This window comes from Aulostomus chinensis, chromosome 8 (genome assembly GCF_037954235.1).
Source record: "Aulostomus chinensis isolate RoL2024-O1b breed Wild chromosome 8, RoL_Achi_v1.0, whole genome shotgun sequence".
Lineage (NCBI taxonomy): Eukaryota > Metazoa > Chordata > Actinopteri > Syngnathiformes > Aulostomidae > Aulostomus > Aulostomus chinensis.
Window position 1 is genome coordinate 4,541,911 of NC_141327.1, and position 14,582 is coordinate 4,556,492.

At 41.5% G+C, this 14,582-nt stretch overlaps 1 protein-coding gene across 7 annotated transcripts in view; it reads right to left on the bottom strand.

The window, feature by feature from the left end:
- Positions 1-14,582, bottom strand: part of sorcs1 (sortilin-related VPS10 domain containing receptor 1) — a 216,589-nt gene that overhangs the window by 62,874 nt on the left and 139,133 nt on the right. For all 7 annotated transcript variants that reach the window (XR_015117522.1, XR_015117523.1, XM_086210512.1 and 4 more), the window contains exon 4: positions 11,032-11,190. Coding sequence is in view for 5 of the 7 variants with exons in the window: in XM_086210512.1 (XP_086066638.1) it covers positions 11,032-11,190 (159 nt within the window). In the remaining 2 variants the exon portion in view is untranslated. The remainder of the gene's footprint in view (positions 1-11,031; positions 11,191-14,582) is intronic.

Consider the following 14,582-nt stretch of genomic DNA (forward strand, 5'->3'; position numbering starts at 1 on the left):
GTGCAAAGTCTGTGGCATGAAAATAAAGGGTGCAGGATCGACAGCTTCAAAGTTCACAAGGCACCTTTGAAACTCATCCCGATAGGTCAGTCACCTGTGGTGAGCAACACGTTTAGCTCACTCATCCAACAGCTCTCTTACGTTACCGTCACTGTGCTGCAGCTGTCTGTCGCTGCAAGCAAAAATAAAAGTTACTGAATTCAAAGGAAATTCTTTTTGTGTTTTTTTCATGTTTCATCAGTGTTGCTACTTGATGAAGGAGGGATGTTAGTACACGACACTCTCGAGGTTCTTTAGATTTAGAGTAGAGTAGCTATGCTGTGTTCTACGCCGACCGACAGCAGACGACCATCCAATAACACCTTAAGAGACTGGAGACCCACCTTGAAACTCGAAGTCACCGACTTGAGACTTGACTCGGACCTGAGACCTGAGCAAAGACTTGTAAGCATCTCTGCTGGCACTGCATTTGGTGAAGGGGCAGGACATGCGGGAGTAATAACATCACATTAGGATTGGCTGCTTGGATGTTTGGTGACATCACCACAGATGGTGCCGCCCCTCAAACTAAATGCCACAGTCCAAGTTACAAATGCCAGTTTCAGAGAAACTCGGAGAGAAATGATGAATGTATGAATGAATTTGAATCAATGTATCTAAATAAGATGCTGTTCAATAACCAAACAGGGTATTGCTATGCATAAATATAAAGTACAATAAATCAGTGTATTTTTGTATTTTAGAGTGTAGCTGAGATGAAGGCCCGGGGGAAACTGCATACATTCATCTCTCTGGATGAGGAGGGACAAAAAAAAAAAAAAAAACGTGTTAGGATGCCATGGACATCAGGGCCAGAGAGGAGCTTACATCACAACAAGTGCAGCTCTGTCCAGTGGTGCTTCGCTGTTACACAAACACCTCACTGGAGCGTACACTGTAGAGAGGTTCATTTCTTTTCGTGACGACCTGCATAATTGACTTGTGCCAGCAGATGCTAAATACCTGTTGTATAATGTGTTATGTCACCACTCTGCTGCAGTCACACGCTGCTGCACATTCCAGGATGTCAGTGCTACTACTCCACATAGTTTATGTTCACCATCCACATGACCAGATGTCCACCAGGTGCCAGGAACAGAGGGAGTGGCCACACCTCTCCTGATGACCGCCAGGGTGGCTCATTCTGGAGGATGCATGGCCAGACCAGACAGTGGATGTGATGTAGAGCCCAAATGCAGGAGAGGAGGAGAAAAAGACCTCTCACACACCACTGCTGCACAGTATAAGTACTTTACTGGATCATAATAACACCCCAGGACAAATGACATCATCTTTCACAAGTGCATTGTAATAAATTCAACTGATATGAAGCAAATTGCTGCACATCTGATTTTTTCTTATAAAACATACTTGTGGCATTAATGGCGTTATATTGTTGCCTACTGATAGTTCAGGTCAGAGTGTTTCTAGGGACATTATATGCACTCACAGGGAGAACTGTCGCCAGCGTGATGGAAGCAAACACTTATATTTTAGAGACATCTGTTGGTTTTGGAGGTGAGATATGAAGTGTGACTGTTTAACCGATGTGAATATTATTGCAGATGTTTTTTTTTTTTAATTTCGTTTTTTTATTTAACCTTGATTTAACCAGGTAACACGAGGGTGACCTGCCTAAAATGTTAGCAGCACATGTCATTAGAACACATTAAAGGAAGTGACAGTATAAGTGAGCAAAATAGCATTTTCAGTAAAAAAAAAAGAAAAAAAAAGTGGGAGCTGTACCACAACAATAAAACAACATTTTAAGATTTTAAAAAGACAGGCACTGTTCAATGGCCTCACACTGTCTGTCCCTTGGGATAGAATGTAAGGCTCCGAGTGGAATAAGTTCAGGCAGTTTCAGTTCAGTCTGTAGCATGTTCCATACCGAGGGGGCAGCAAAGCTGAAAGCTCTTTTTTCCTAATTCATTTCTAAAATGAGGAACAGATAGAAGTGTGGTACAAGAATGCAATGGCTGCTTGTTCTCTGCAATAAAGTACACAAATAAGCTGGAATCACATGGTGTGAATGTATGATGCTGCTGTCTTTTTCCTATTTGTAAACTGCAGGACCAGCTGAGAGTCCACGACAAGTTTCCCTACAGGGACAATAAAGTATATGAAATGAAATGAATTAAAAGAGTCTTATAAATCAGGGTCAGCCAATGCGTGCACTCAAAGAAGGCAAGTTCGATCTCATATACAATCCATAGTGGTGGGTAAGACGACTACAGCCAGTGACAAATCTCAGTACCGAATGAAAAAAAGTGTCCAAGGACTCGAGACATTTGCATGACACACTCAACTAAAGCATGTCCCCATAGTCAAGAATGGGCAAGAAGGTCACTGACACAAATTTCTTTCTGACCCTGAGAGAGAAACAGGTTCTATTCCAGAAAAAGAACCCGAGCTTCACCCAAAGTTTAGTGACCAGAATATTAATGAGAGCGCCCGATCTAGGATAAAACCCAAGTATTTGTAATTTAAAGCCTGCTCTGTAGGTTTTCCTTTAGATGTTACAATATTTGTAATGTTCTGTGGTTCTTTAGACGATGGAAGACCAGATCAAATAAACGAGAGTGGATCACATTAAAAGCAGCTTGTATAGCCTGAGTGAGTGAGGTTAAACAGCAACAACTAATGGTGTTGTCTGCATAAAAATGAAAAAATGCATTTGACAGGTTATTACAGAGATTGTTTATATAGATTGAAAATAAACTGGGTTCCAGAACTGAACCTTGGGGCACCCCTTTGGTTATGTCCAGAAAAAAAAGGTGGTTCCAGCTACCTGAACACATTGTGTTCTGTTGGATAGATGGTTGCAAACCAAGCAGCTGCTTGCTTCGATAAACCAATGTAATGTAAGACTTGTAAGAGCAACTGTTTTCTAAAACCAGGTTGGAGTGGAGATAAAATATTATTTGATCCTAAAAATTCCTTTAGTTGGTCACAGATTATCCTCTCAAACATCCATCCATCCATTTTCTTCTGCTTATCCTGTTAAAGGTCGCGGGGGTGGGGGTGGAGCCTATCCCAGCAGCCTTCGGGCGAGAGGCAGGGTTCACCTTGGACGGGTCACCAGTCCATCGAAGGGCCAACACATAGAGACAGACAACCATTCACACTCACAGCCACACCTACGGTCAATTTAGAGTATCAATCAGCCTCGTCCCCTCTTGATGTCTTTGGACTGTGGAGGAAGCTGGAGTACCAGAGAGAACCCACACAGGAACAGGGAGAACATGGAGACTCCACACAGAAAGATTACGTACCTGAGCCAGGACTCAAACCAGGAACCTTCTTGCTGTGAGGTGACAGTGCTGACCACTGCACCACCGTGCCGCCCTTCCTCTCAAACAATTAAGCTAAAATACAGAATTCAGGAAATGGTCTCCAGTTAACTACTTTCATTTTTGTATTTTGGCCCCTTTTAACAGGGGGAGAATAAAGGCTGTCTTCCAGATTTTAGGAATTTTATTGCTGGTCAGACTAAGGTTAAAAACATGAGAGAGAGGCTCACAATAAAATCAGCAGCCAAATTTAAGAAAAATGGTTCAATTTTATCAGGTCCCGCTGCTTTGCTTGTGTCCAGCTTCTTTAGAGCATTGTTTACCTCAGTGACAAATACAGATGCGAAATCAAACAGGCAGGTGATGGGTCCACTCATAGCCCGCAGAGTCAAGGGTGTGCTGACACTCGCCAGACCAGCATTTGTCAGTTCAGGGTTTAGCGACTCAAACATCCAGCAAAAATAAAATGACCATAAAACAATTTAGTATGTCTGCCTTATCAGACAGTGTACCAGACTGAGTAATTAAAGAACTTGGCAAGTCATTAGTTGTCACATGATTTGAAGATTTTATGACTTGCCAAAATTTTTTAGTGTCTTTTATATTCTTTATGGATTCATTTGTCGAAGTCAGACTGAGCACTCTTAATAAAGGAAGTACATTTATTTCTGAGCTGGTGCTGGTCCCAAGCAATGTCTCTCTCTTTGAGGAGGTTCCCAGTTACAGGGGAAAACCAGGGATAATTTCAGCCCTTTACCCTAAATTTTCAAAAAGGAGCATGTTCACTGACTATACATCGGAATTCATCATAGAATCATCTACTCCACTCAAAGGCAGCTAAGTCATGCATAAAAGCTGAGGTGCAGAAGTTTTTCACATCTCTTTTGCGTATTATATTGGGCTTTGATTTTGGAAGCTTAGAGTTTCTTACAGCTGCGATGGTACAAGGATCACTCGGGTCGTGAGCAAACACACCTGTATCCGTGAAGTTGTGGGACGCGTTTGTTAAGATAGGGTCAAGTAAGGAAGATTTTGATGGGTCTTTGGTACTGGGCCGAGTTAAAGAATTGAGTTAAATTTAACGAGTCACGGACAACTGTTTGATTATCGGGTGAGGCAGTCAGCCAGTCAAGCTGTAAATCACCCACTGGAAAAAAAAAATGACTGGAATCAAACCAGTCACAAGACACAAGAGAGACGAGGGCTTCGGGGAGGCAGAAGGAGGTCCATAACAACCTATAACTGCTAAAGTTTGAGAACACGTTCAACGTTTGAAAAAGTGGCGGCAATAACGGCAGATTCTTATTCACATTTGGAGTAAAAACCTAAAGAATATAAAGAATAGGATTTTCCTCACAAACATGTAATGCTACAAAGTCAAATGAGTATATAAAATGAAAACAAAATCATCTGCACGGCGATCTTGCTCACTGCGACCTCACTGTGCTGCTGTTTTTTTTTTTATACAATATTCAAATAAGGGTGTTTAACGTGTTTCATCTCTGCAGGTTCTGAGCAAAATACATGATTGCTGCTTGTATTATTCACAAAGTACTGTGGGTGAATTCACCAATTAAAAACACTGCGAACAGAAGTAACGTAGCTGTTTATTTGCATCAAGAGTGGGGAGGCATGACTGGAGACTCATGTAGAGGCGCATTTACTGTGATTTCTGGTGCATTCATGTTGACCAGCCTCCTTGTCTGCTTGCGTGTGAGAAAGGTCAATCAGAGTTTATCGAAGTTGAAATAAAACTTGCATGTATAAAGGACACCGAGGTCACGTGCAGCAGCTCTGCTCTCCCAGTGAAACTGCTCACTGTAAGACTGCAGACTAGAACTGCAGAGGGTGTATTTTTTCATCCAGTGTACAGTCTACGGTGTGGCTACATATCAATACCAATCTATGTGGGATATTTCACATATTCGGATGGTTATTCAGTGAATGGGAAACTCTGAGAGTGACACATGGAGTCCTTCAGAAGCAGTCTTTGACAAAGCACAACAGCAAATCTGTTGACTCTGTAATTTAATGAGGCTTTAAGTGTATTTCAGCGTGTCTGGCTGGACTTTTTCCATTTTAAGCATGAGCAGCCATGCATGATGTGTAAACAATTATTCATTAGTGGATAACAAAAATGTGCCTCTGATTGTTTATATTAATTCATTTTGTGATGGTATTATTTACTCCATCCCAAAGGGTGAAGCATAGAGCTGCATGTAGAACACATCGTCTCGTTTTTATACCAGACAGATTATTATGTCTGTTTTGCTAATATAAATTTTATTGTTGAATTTTTTATGCGCTTCTGTGTATTTCACTATATTTTATTAAATACAAACTCATAAATCATAAGTGTAGCACTTGTCACTGCGTGAACAGAAATCAGCCAAAGACAGCAGTGCTCACATTAGGAAGCAGATACTTGTATTTTTTCCTCAAGTTGTGCTTCATTGGTTTACATACACAAACTTCACGCTCCCTGCGTGTTGCCCTTCATGACATCTGGTACAGGAGTCTTCTTGAGTCAAACGGCGAGAGATGAATGGCACACGTGATGAGATTTATCATGACATTCATACCAAGCTGTGCTAAGCAGATGCAAGAGGGATGAGGCTCACTTTAGCTCAAAGATGTGAGTGAGGATTAAGTGCTCTACTGCGTATGATGTCTTGCTCAAGAACACTTCAACAATGCTGGGGCTTAAACTACTGATTAATGGATGACCTACAAGTCCATTTAAAAACCTCCACCCCAGCAACAACTGTGTCTCCAAGGCTTGATGTTATCAAGTTTTCCATCCAATTCTGGTTAAGATAATATCTCATGCAAACAGAAGATCTCATGCAGTGTGACCTTCCCCTTTGACCTCTAAAAACTTTTCCGTTCATCCATCCAGTGTCCCAGCAGACATTTGCGTAAATCTGAAAATGTTTTCTAACAAATATCCCATCGATTAGAACAGGAGAGAAAGTCGTGCCAAGCCGCAAAGCAAGGCCATCTCATTAGAATTAATTCCAAAGAATAAATGATCTGTGATAAGTTGTTTTGACCTCATCATGAATCAAAATGGAAGTCAAACGTTTTTATGAATAATAATTTCTGTTATAGTTCAAAACGGTGTGATGTGCTTGAAACACAGTTATTCGCCACTTGAGTATTGGTTTATGATTTTATTCAAACATCTTTGACATTTATTTTTGTTTGATAGGACTGAGGAGCCATGACTGTATTATAGTGTAAACAAACACATACTCCATCCATCCGTTCATTCATCAATTTTTCTACCGCTCATCCAGTCAAGGGTCGGGAGGGGGTGGAGCCTATCCCTGCAGCCTTCAGGCGAGAGGTGGTTTCACCCTAAACGGGTCACCAGTCCATGGTAGGACCAACACATAGAGACAGACAACCATTCACACTCACAGCCACGCCTACGGTCAATTTAGAGTCTGGATTAATCTGGTCCCCTCTTGATGTCTTTGGACTGTGGGAGGAAGCTGGAGTACCAGAGAGAACCCAGCAGGAACAGGGAGAACATGGAGACTCCACACAGAAAGATCCCACGCTCCAGCCAGGACTCAGACCCGGAACCTTCTTGCTGTGAGGAGACAGTGCTGACCACTGCACCACCGCGTTGCGCCCCCCCCCCCAACACACACACACACACACACTACCATATAGCACAACTTCTCCTTGTAAAGGAGGACAGCTTCATTATTCATCTCAACTGAAACATTAGAGCCATTGAAGGGCTGAGCTGCAAGAAAAGCATTTTATTAATGCAAAAGGTCATTTGCAAATGTCTATAAATTGCACCTCTCGCTCGTTGTCTCTCTCAGGCTCTATCCGTCTCACTGTATCACACATCATTATTTCTTCCCTCACACATTAGCTGGTAATCATTGCATTAGTTGACAGTGGCGAGGCTTTTGATGAAGCAGTGATAGTAACAGTAATGACAGCTCTTCAGTAGCAATACCAAACGCTACCTTCATTGATACTTGGGAAATATTATACAACACAATTTTCTATTTTTCTTTGGTTAAAAAAAAAAAGAAATCACGAATGACTCAATTATGTCCCCCAAAACGAATTTGAATGAATAAAGGCAGGAGATAATGAAGTATAACAAGTCTCGATATATTCAAGTAGCTCATTTAGATTTAAATCAAACATCATCTGAGAAATTATTTTCGAAAACTTATAATAAATCTGACAAGACACTCAACACCAAGATATTCATAAATCAAGGATTCTCAAACTGGGGTCTCGGGACCTTGGGTGTCTTCAGGGGGATCCTCATTTTAATTTCACTTTTATTTAAACACTTGCAAACATTTATGAATCCCCATCACTGATCTGACTATGAAATATATCGTCTGATTTATTGGAATATTGTTTTCATTTAAAAATATTTCATCTATTTCAAATTTTTTGGGGCATATTTTAGTAATTTTCCTGTCTCTAATGTCTCTACTGTAAATTTCAGCTAAGCTCTCACTACTTTACTCGTGGCACTTCGTTGCTCATGAAAGAATTCTTGAACAAGGGATTAAAAAAGAAGTGAGCAAAAAAGCACAATAAATTAAGGATTTGACGAGACATGAACAAAAGCACTGTGTCCAGGGAGGAATGGGATGCTGTCTGAAGCATTCAAGTAGGTTTGCTTTCACAACCATCAAGGAAAAGTAAGAAACTAGATGAGGATCACCTCTTTCACTCTGTGCTGCTGCTGCTAGTAATCATTAACTCCTCTGGCTACATGAAGTTCTACATGCTTGTGTGTAAAAAAAAGAAACATTGGTTCATTCTTAAAAACGATTATATCAGTAAAGTGTCATTGTAAAATGTGATGATTCATTTGTGTGTTGGACAGACAGTCTTTGTTCCGCCTGTGCATGTTAAAATATGTCCAAATGAGGTGGCGCTGTCAGCAGCTCAGAAGCTTCAGGATTTAGCCAGTGAGATGATTTATTTCAGCTAAATAACAAATCCCTCTGAGTTGTTGCTAAACTTCTCCCCTGTGTGCTGTAGCCACAGGCCACAAACATGAGCTGAGTGGTGGCTCTTGAATCAGTTACTGGAACTTCTCACTCAACCAAATTTGAGAGCAGGCGATCTGTAGTTGGAGTTCTATTTATTTTTCTTTATGAACATTTCTCGGCACCTCCGTACACAATAGATTGAAGGCTAGCAGCATCATGTGCAAGGCACTTTTCTGCATCCACTCAGGAAGTGTTTTTGTGGCTGGGGAGACGATGCAGCACTGCTAAAGAGCCACCGTGTGTGTGTGTGTGTGTGTGTGTGTGTGTGTGTGTGGTACGACAACACCACCACCACTGAGAGGGGACGGTTGGAAAGAGTTGTACACATTGCCTGACTGGCTGTGACTTTCCCTCTGTCTCTCATATCTGCCACATGCTCTTGCTTTCTTCAAAACCCTCCTCAGAGAGGAGATCCAGAGTCTCAAGAGCAGGACAGCGCGCTTCAGGAACAGCACATATCCTGAGGCTGTTCGGTACTTGAATTCTGATGCAGGGGGACAAGGAGCAGCCAACATGCGCTTGAAAAAGTGGGAACTGCACAAAGTAACACACTTTAAAATGGATGTTGCAACACTGAAATGTTGCGACTTTCCTATGTTGATTTATTGATATTATGTCTGAGTGTGCATGTTACAGCTGTTTCCACTGTTCTTGTTTTGAATGTTTGCAGTTTTTATCGTTTTAAGAGGCAAATTCCTTCCAATTTCATCAACACGAAATTAAAATTTTTAATCTTGAACATAGTGATGATTACCGTAAATTCTGGACTATAAGCCGCGACTTTTTTTCGACGCTTCATGCCCCGCGGCTTATGCTCCGGTGCGTCTTATACGAGGATTTTACCTTCACCCTGGGGTGTGGCGGGCAGCAGCAGCGGGCAGTAATTCCCTATTGTTCCTGATGGTAGCTCCAAGTACCGTACTTAGGGAAATTCCTAGCCAAATGTTATGGTAATTTCTCTAAGTACTGTACTTGGAGCGTCCAGTCCATGCCGCGGTGCAGTGTAAAAAGAGCATCATACGATATTTTCAGTCATTTGTACTCACCCTCAAGATGGAGAGCAGAAGAAGGAATGCTTATGATGCAGCTTTCAAGTTAAAGGGAATCAATCTGGCGGTTAAAGATGGAAATAGAGCTGCAGCACGTAAGTTTGGCATAAACGAATCAATGGTGAGACGCTGGAGGCGGCAACATGACCAACTGACCCAATGCAAAAAGACGACAAAAGCTCTCAGAGGTCATAATAGCAGATGGCCCGGACTTGAAAATGCTCTGGAAGACTGGGTCATCACGCGAGAATGGGCGGCCGAGGTGTTTCCGCCGTGCACCGCGGCTTATTTACCGGTGCGGCTTATACGTGTTCAAAGTTGATTTTTTTCCCTAAAATAAGCATCTACGGCTTACTTAACGGTGCGCTCTATCGTCCGGAATTTACGGTAGCTTGCCATGAAGCCCTCCATGTGTAGCGGTGAAGGCAGAAGTTCAATGGGTTTTGTATTTTGTTTTTGTTCCAGTCTGAAATGTTTTCATATCTTAACAATATTACATGCAAACGTGGTTTCTGACATCATATGAAGGAAAATATCCATCCATCGTCATCTTCCGCTTATTCCTTACTAGTAAGAGTCGCGGGGGGCTGGAGCCTATCCCAGCATCTACAGGCGAGAGGCGGGGTTCACCCTGGACAGGTCGCCAGTCCATCGCAGGGCCAACATAGAGACAGACAACCATTCACACTCACAGTCATACCTACGGTCAATTTAGAGTATCAATCAGCCTCGTTCCCAAATTGCATGTCTTTGGATGGTGGGAAGAAGCCGGAGTACCAGAGAGAACCCACGCAGGCACAGGGAGAACATGGAGACTCCACACAGAAAGATCCCGCACCCAAACCAGGACTTGAAACCGGAACCTTCTTGCTGTGAGGCCACAGTGCTAACCACTGCACCACCGTGCAGCCTAGGAAAACATCTGTCATAAAAAATTAAATACCACCAAAAACTAAAAGTTCTTTAGCTCCAGCCAGTCTGTCCACCTGTCATCATCATCATCGCCTCACCTGAGACAAGCCCAAACAAGAGCCCAGCATAACTATTCCTGACTCAGCGAAATACTGTGAGGCCAAAATGACATAGTATGTCAAAGTTTGAGGAATAAATCAAACTTCTGACAAGCTAAATTCAAACTGGTCACTGTATTGATTATTCTTCACAGCAGACTTTGACAAAGGTGTGATTTTAGCAAAAAATGATTGACACCAATTTAAACGTTGGAAGAAATTCATAAATTTGGCTGCATGGTAGTAATCTGTCTGTCTGTCTATGATCATTTTTACCTGCCATTGCAAAAGACTTGTGTAATTTCATCAGCCCATTCGACTTAAACGCTTGAAGCATTATCTGTGTTCCTTCTTCTGGAGAAATGTGACTTCTTGAGAAAAATTGCAAGAACTACCTGAATTATAAAATTCATCCAACCAATAAACCTCATGAAGTCTGATGGTGTGCTTCGAGCCAAACTCTTGCGTAACAGGATTTCACATTTATCCAGCGTGCTCTGAGGCACTTGCAGCCTTGCTCACCTGACTTGACTCTTGGCCTCTTTTGATGCCTTTGAACAACAGACAGCAAAGCTAGCCTTGCATATTCTCTAACCTTCTGGTCATGGCTGTAGGCCAGAATCCAGTCCTCTTGCTCTGGGTGGAAGAGCAGACTTAGGATGTAGAAGTTCAGCCGGTACTTCTGGTAGGTTGCTCCTTCATCGGAGCTGATCAGGAGACTGCTCTCCACTTCTGGGTCGGTGAGCAGCATGATCTATGGAGAAAATGACATAGATAAGAGATTCGCAACTGCGGAAACAGATCAGTGTAGCACCATCACCTACACGTCCTCCTTTTAACCTTTCGTGAGCTCCACTTGGTACTGAAGGAACATTCAGGTCATTTTCATCCTGGGCCATTATGTGTGTGGGTTGAAATGACCGGCAACAGCTTCAACTAGCACGTACTAGCAACCGTCACAGTCCGTCCACGAAAAGTCCTTGTTCTTTTGATGCATTCATTTATTTTTCTTCAAGCTGAAAAATACCATAATTTCCTTTTAAGGGCAAACAAAAATGCTGGTAAAAAAAACTGGTAAAATTATGTTTTCTTTACGGAATTCTTTCCTTTCCTTTTCAAATTGACTTTATCACATGGGAACATAAATCAAGACTGATTACCATATCTGAAATATAAAGTGCATTATTAATTATTATTATTATTATTATTATTATTATTATTATTATCCATAACCTCAGATTTGCATGTGAACTGTTCCACTGATGATGCCATATCTTAAGAAATGATATATTTATTTTCGACATGGCGATAAAATCATTTTGATACATCTTGCAGCAAGTGTGTGTTTTTCCTCTAAGCGTTCTGTGTGTGTGTGTGTGTGTGTGTGTGTTATCATCCTATCTTTCTCTCTCTCCATTTTCACTGCCTGTGCTCAGTCAGGCCTTGAAAGCACTAATTTCCCATGAGCTTCAGTCTTTTCTTAGAGGTCCGTTTTTTTTTTTAGGGTCAAAATTCTGGCAGAGTCCCAACACAAATGACAAAGAAATCCCCAGATAATGTCAGATGCAAATATTATTGAATCATTCGACCTGAAGACACAAAAGACACTCATGGGTTTGTGCGACTGAATCTATATATTTCTGCAAGACTGAGAGACAATGAAATATTTCCGGCACATATTCTGCTCTAGGTGTCAGCTTCATGTATGAATGTATGTTGTAACATACAAAATTCTGGTCAGCATATTCTATCTTTAGCTTCCTGAAAAGTCATTAGGCTATAGAGTGAGTGCATGTGAGGTCACAGTGGACAGATGTCATTGTGGTTACACCCACTGAGCGGCAGAGAGATGAGTGGCGCCTTCAACTTTCACCTTGAATGCAGCAGGACGCCTGGGAAAATGGCTTCCACATCAGATGTATTTATGTGACTAAACTAACAAGAGCATTTAAAACATGTTTGACAAGAAATGACAGCCTTATCTGTGCAATGTTCTGCATGATGCCACATTTGTTTCTTCTTCGCTGATCCGCATGGTGGATCAGTGAAGACTTAACCAAAGCAAATGTGACTGCCTGAAAATCTGGTACTGACAGCGGACAACAGTTCTATGGTTTTGTTTTTTGTTTGTTTTTTCAGTGTTGAATGTTCATCTGGAATATCATGTTCAAAACCTGCAGTGTGAAGTATTTGTGCAACTAATATTCAGGCAACGCTACCTGTTACTCCAGCATCAAAATCAGGCCTCCAGAAAGCTAATTTCTAGTTATGCTAATAAGGATCTTAACATCTGACCCGACTGCTTTCAATTTATGTTGATAGTTTTGTCCTGGTTTTGTAGTTTCCCATATTGAAGGCGGCCATGTTTTTCCACTCTGACTGAGGGTGTGTTTTCCGTTGGGGAGTGGCTAGGGCAGGAAACAGGCATGATGATATGTTGTGATATATGATGGTCCATTTCCATTTCTTCGACAGAAACAAGATCTGACACCACAACTGTCTCTGGACTCCGAGCAAATATATGTATTACTTCTGTCTGTATGAGGCAGCTCTGCTTTGGTCCAATCATATTCAACGTCATGTCAGCTTTGTTTTCACCCTTCCATCAATCTGCAAATCAAAGGCAGAGTAAGGTGGGTCTTCACATCGTGCAAATTAGCATCCTGTCATTCAAACAGTCTGAGGTGCAACTCAGGGTTGACAGCTGGACATGAATCAATCTAAATGAAATTTGGCAACGCAAAAAGAAATGGACTGAAAAATGTGCATCCATCCTCTCACACTCCTCAAAGAGGACTCTGCTGCTTTGATTGATCCAAAGTCTGCAGCTCTCTCTCTCTCTCTCTCTCTCTCTCTCTCTCTCTCTCTCTCTCACCTGCTTGGACCTGCCCTGTGATCCAAATCTATCACCAAATTAAACTGGTCCCTCCTTGTCCCATGTGTGCTTCCATGCACGTTGGCCTGTTGAGTTTTTTTTTTAATAAACTGACCTTTGTGTTATTGAAAATTTTCACTGAGCTGCTGGAGGATTTATGTTTGAGCACCTTGATGCCTCATAGATCTTTTACTCAGAAATACCTGGAATTAATATATTAAACTGTCAGCCTATTGCAGAATACTAACACATTTGTGCCAGACACTGAGCAACAATAAAGTAGAGATTTTCTTCTCATTATAAAATGCTCTCTTATATTTTTTTTCCCCTTTACTGGATTTAGACAGTAAAGCCAAACTAATTTTATAAATGAATAAAAAAAAAATTACATGCTCAACAAAGACAGCACAATAGCAAAATACAGATGTTACTGAGGTTAAAATGTAAATTAAATAAATAAATGAAATAAATGATGATGGCTGTCTTTGTTCACACAGTTGTTTCAAATGATTCACGACAGAATGTTCATGGAAACTAAATGGCTTCTGTTCTTGAATGGTCAGTATTCTCTTTATGCAGGTACTCTCAGCACAGCCACTTATTCTGACCCAGCCGACCTCAGCCGTCTGCAAGGCTTGAGCTGGGTCAGGAGAGCACGTGAAAGTATTTTGGCTCTGTACCATTTAGTGGTCTGTGGTCCAATAATCAGCTAAGGGCTAATTTTAATATTTTATCTTGCTCATAAACCCCAATTTTCGTTTGTTGGACGAGAAAAAAAAGTCACATTTATTCAGAAAGTGCAGCCAGGTTTGAAGACCAAGTGTCCTTCTCATATGCAGACATTTCTGCAAGTATGTACAGTTTTCACGTCCGCTTAAGAAAAAAAAAATAGAATGAATGAAAAGATTAAAGGTGTGTGTTATTTTTGTCAATTACCACTATAAGCTGTGCCTCACGCCTCTGCTGCCAACTAGTCAATGAAGGTGTGAGAGCAGAGAGAGTACAGTCCCTGCATCACACACCAGGGCTTACATCTGATTTAGCCCTTGGCATGACAATCTGTCTGTGCCCATTATGTTGTCAGACAGCAGCAACAATGTGAATAAACATCACCCTCACAGTCAATATCCTCAATATGGCAGCTGCATATAGCAACGTGATTCTGTGTGCCAGTCATTTGTCAGCACTGGCTTGTGTAACAGCCACCGTGGGCCGGATAGGCAGACCCACTAACACCAGTTCATCAATCACACAGGGCAGATATAACCGCA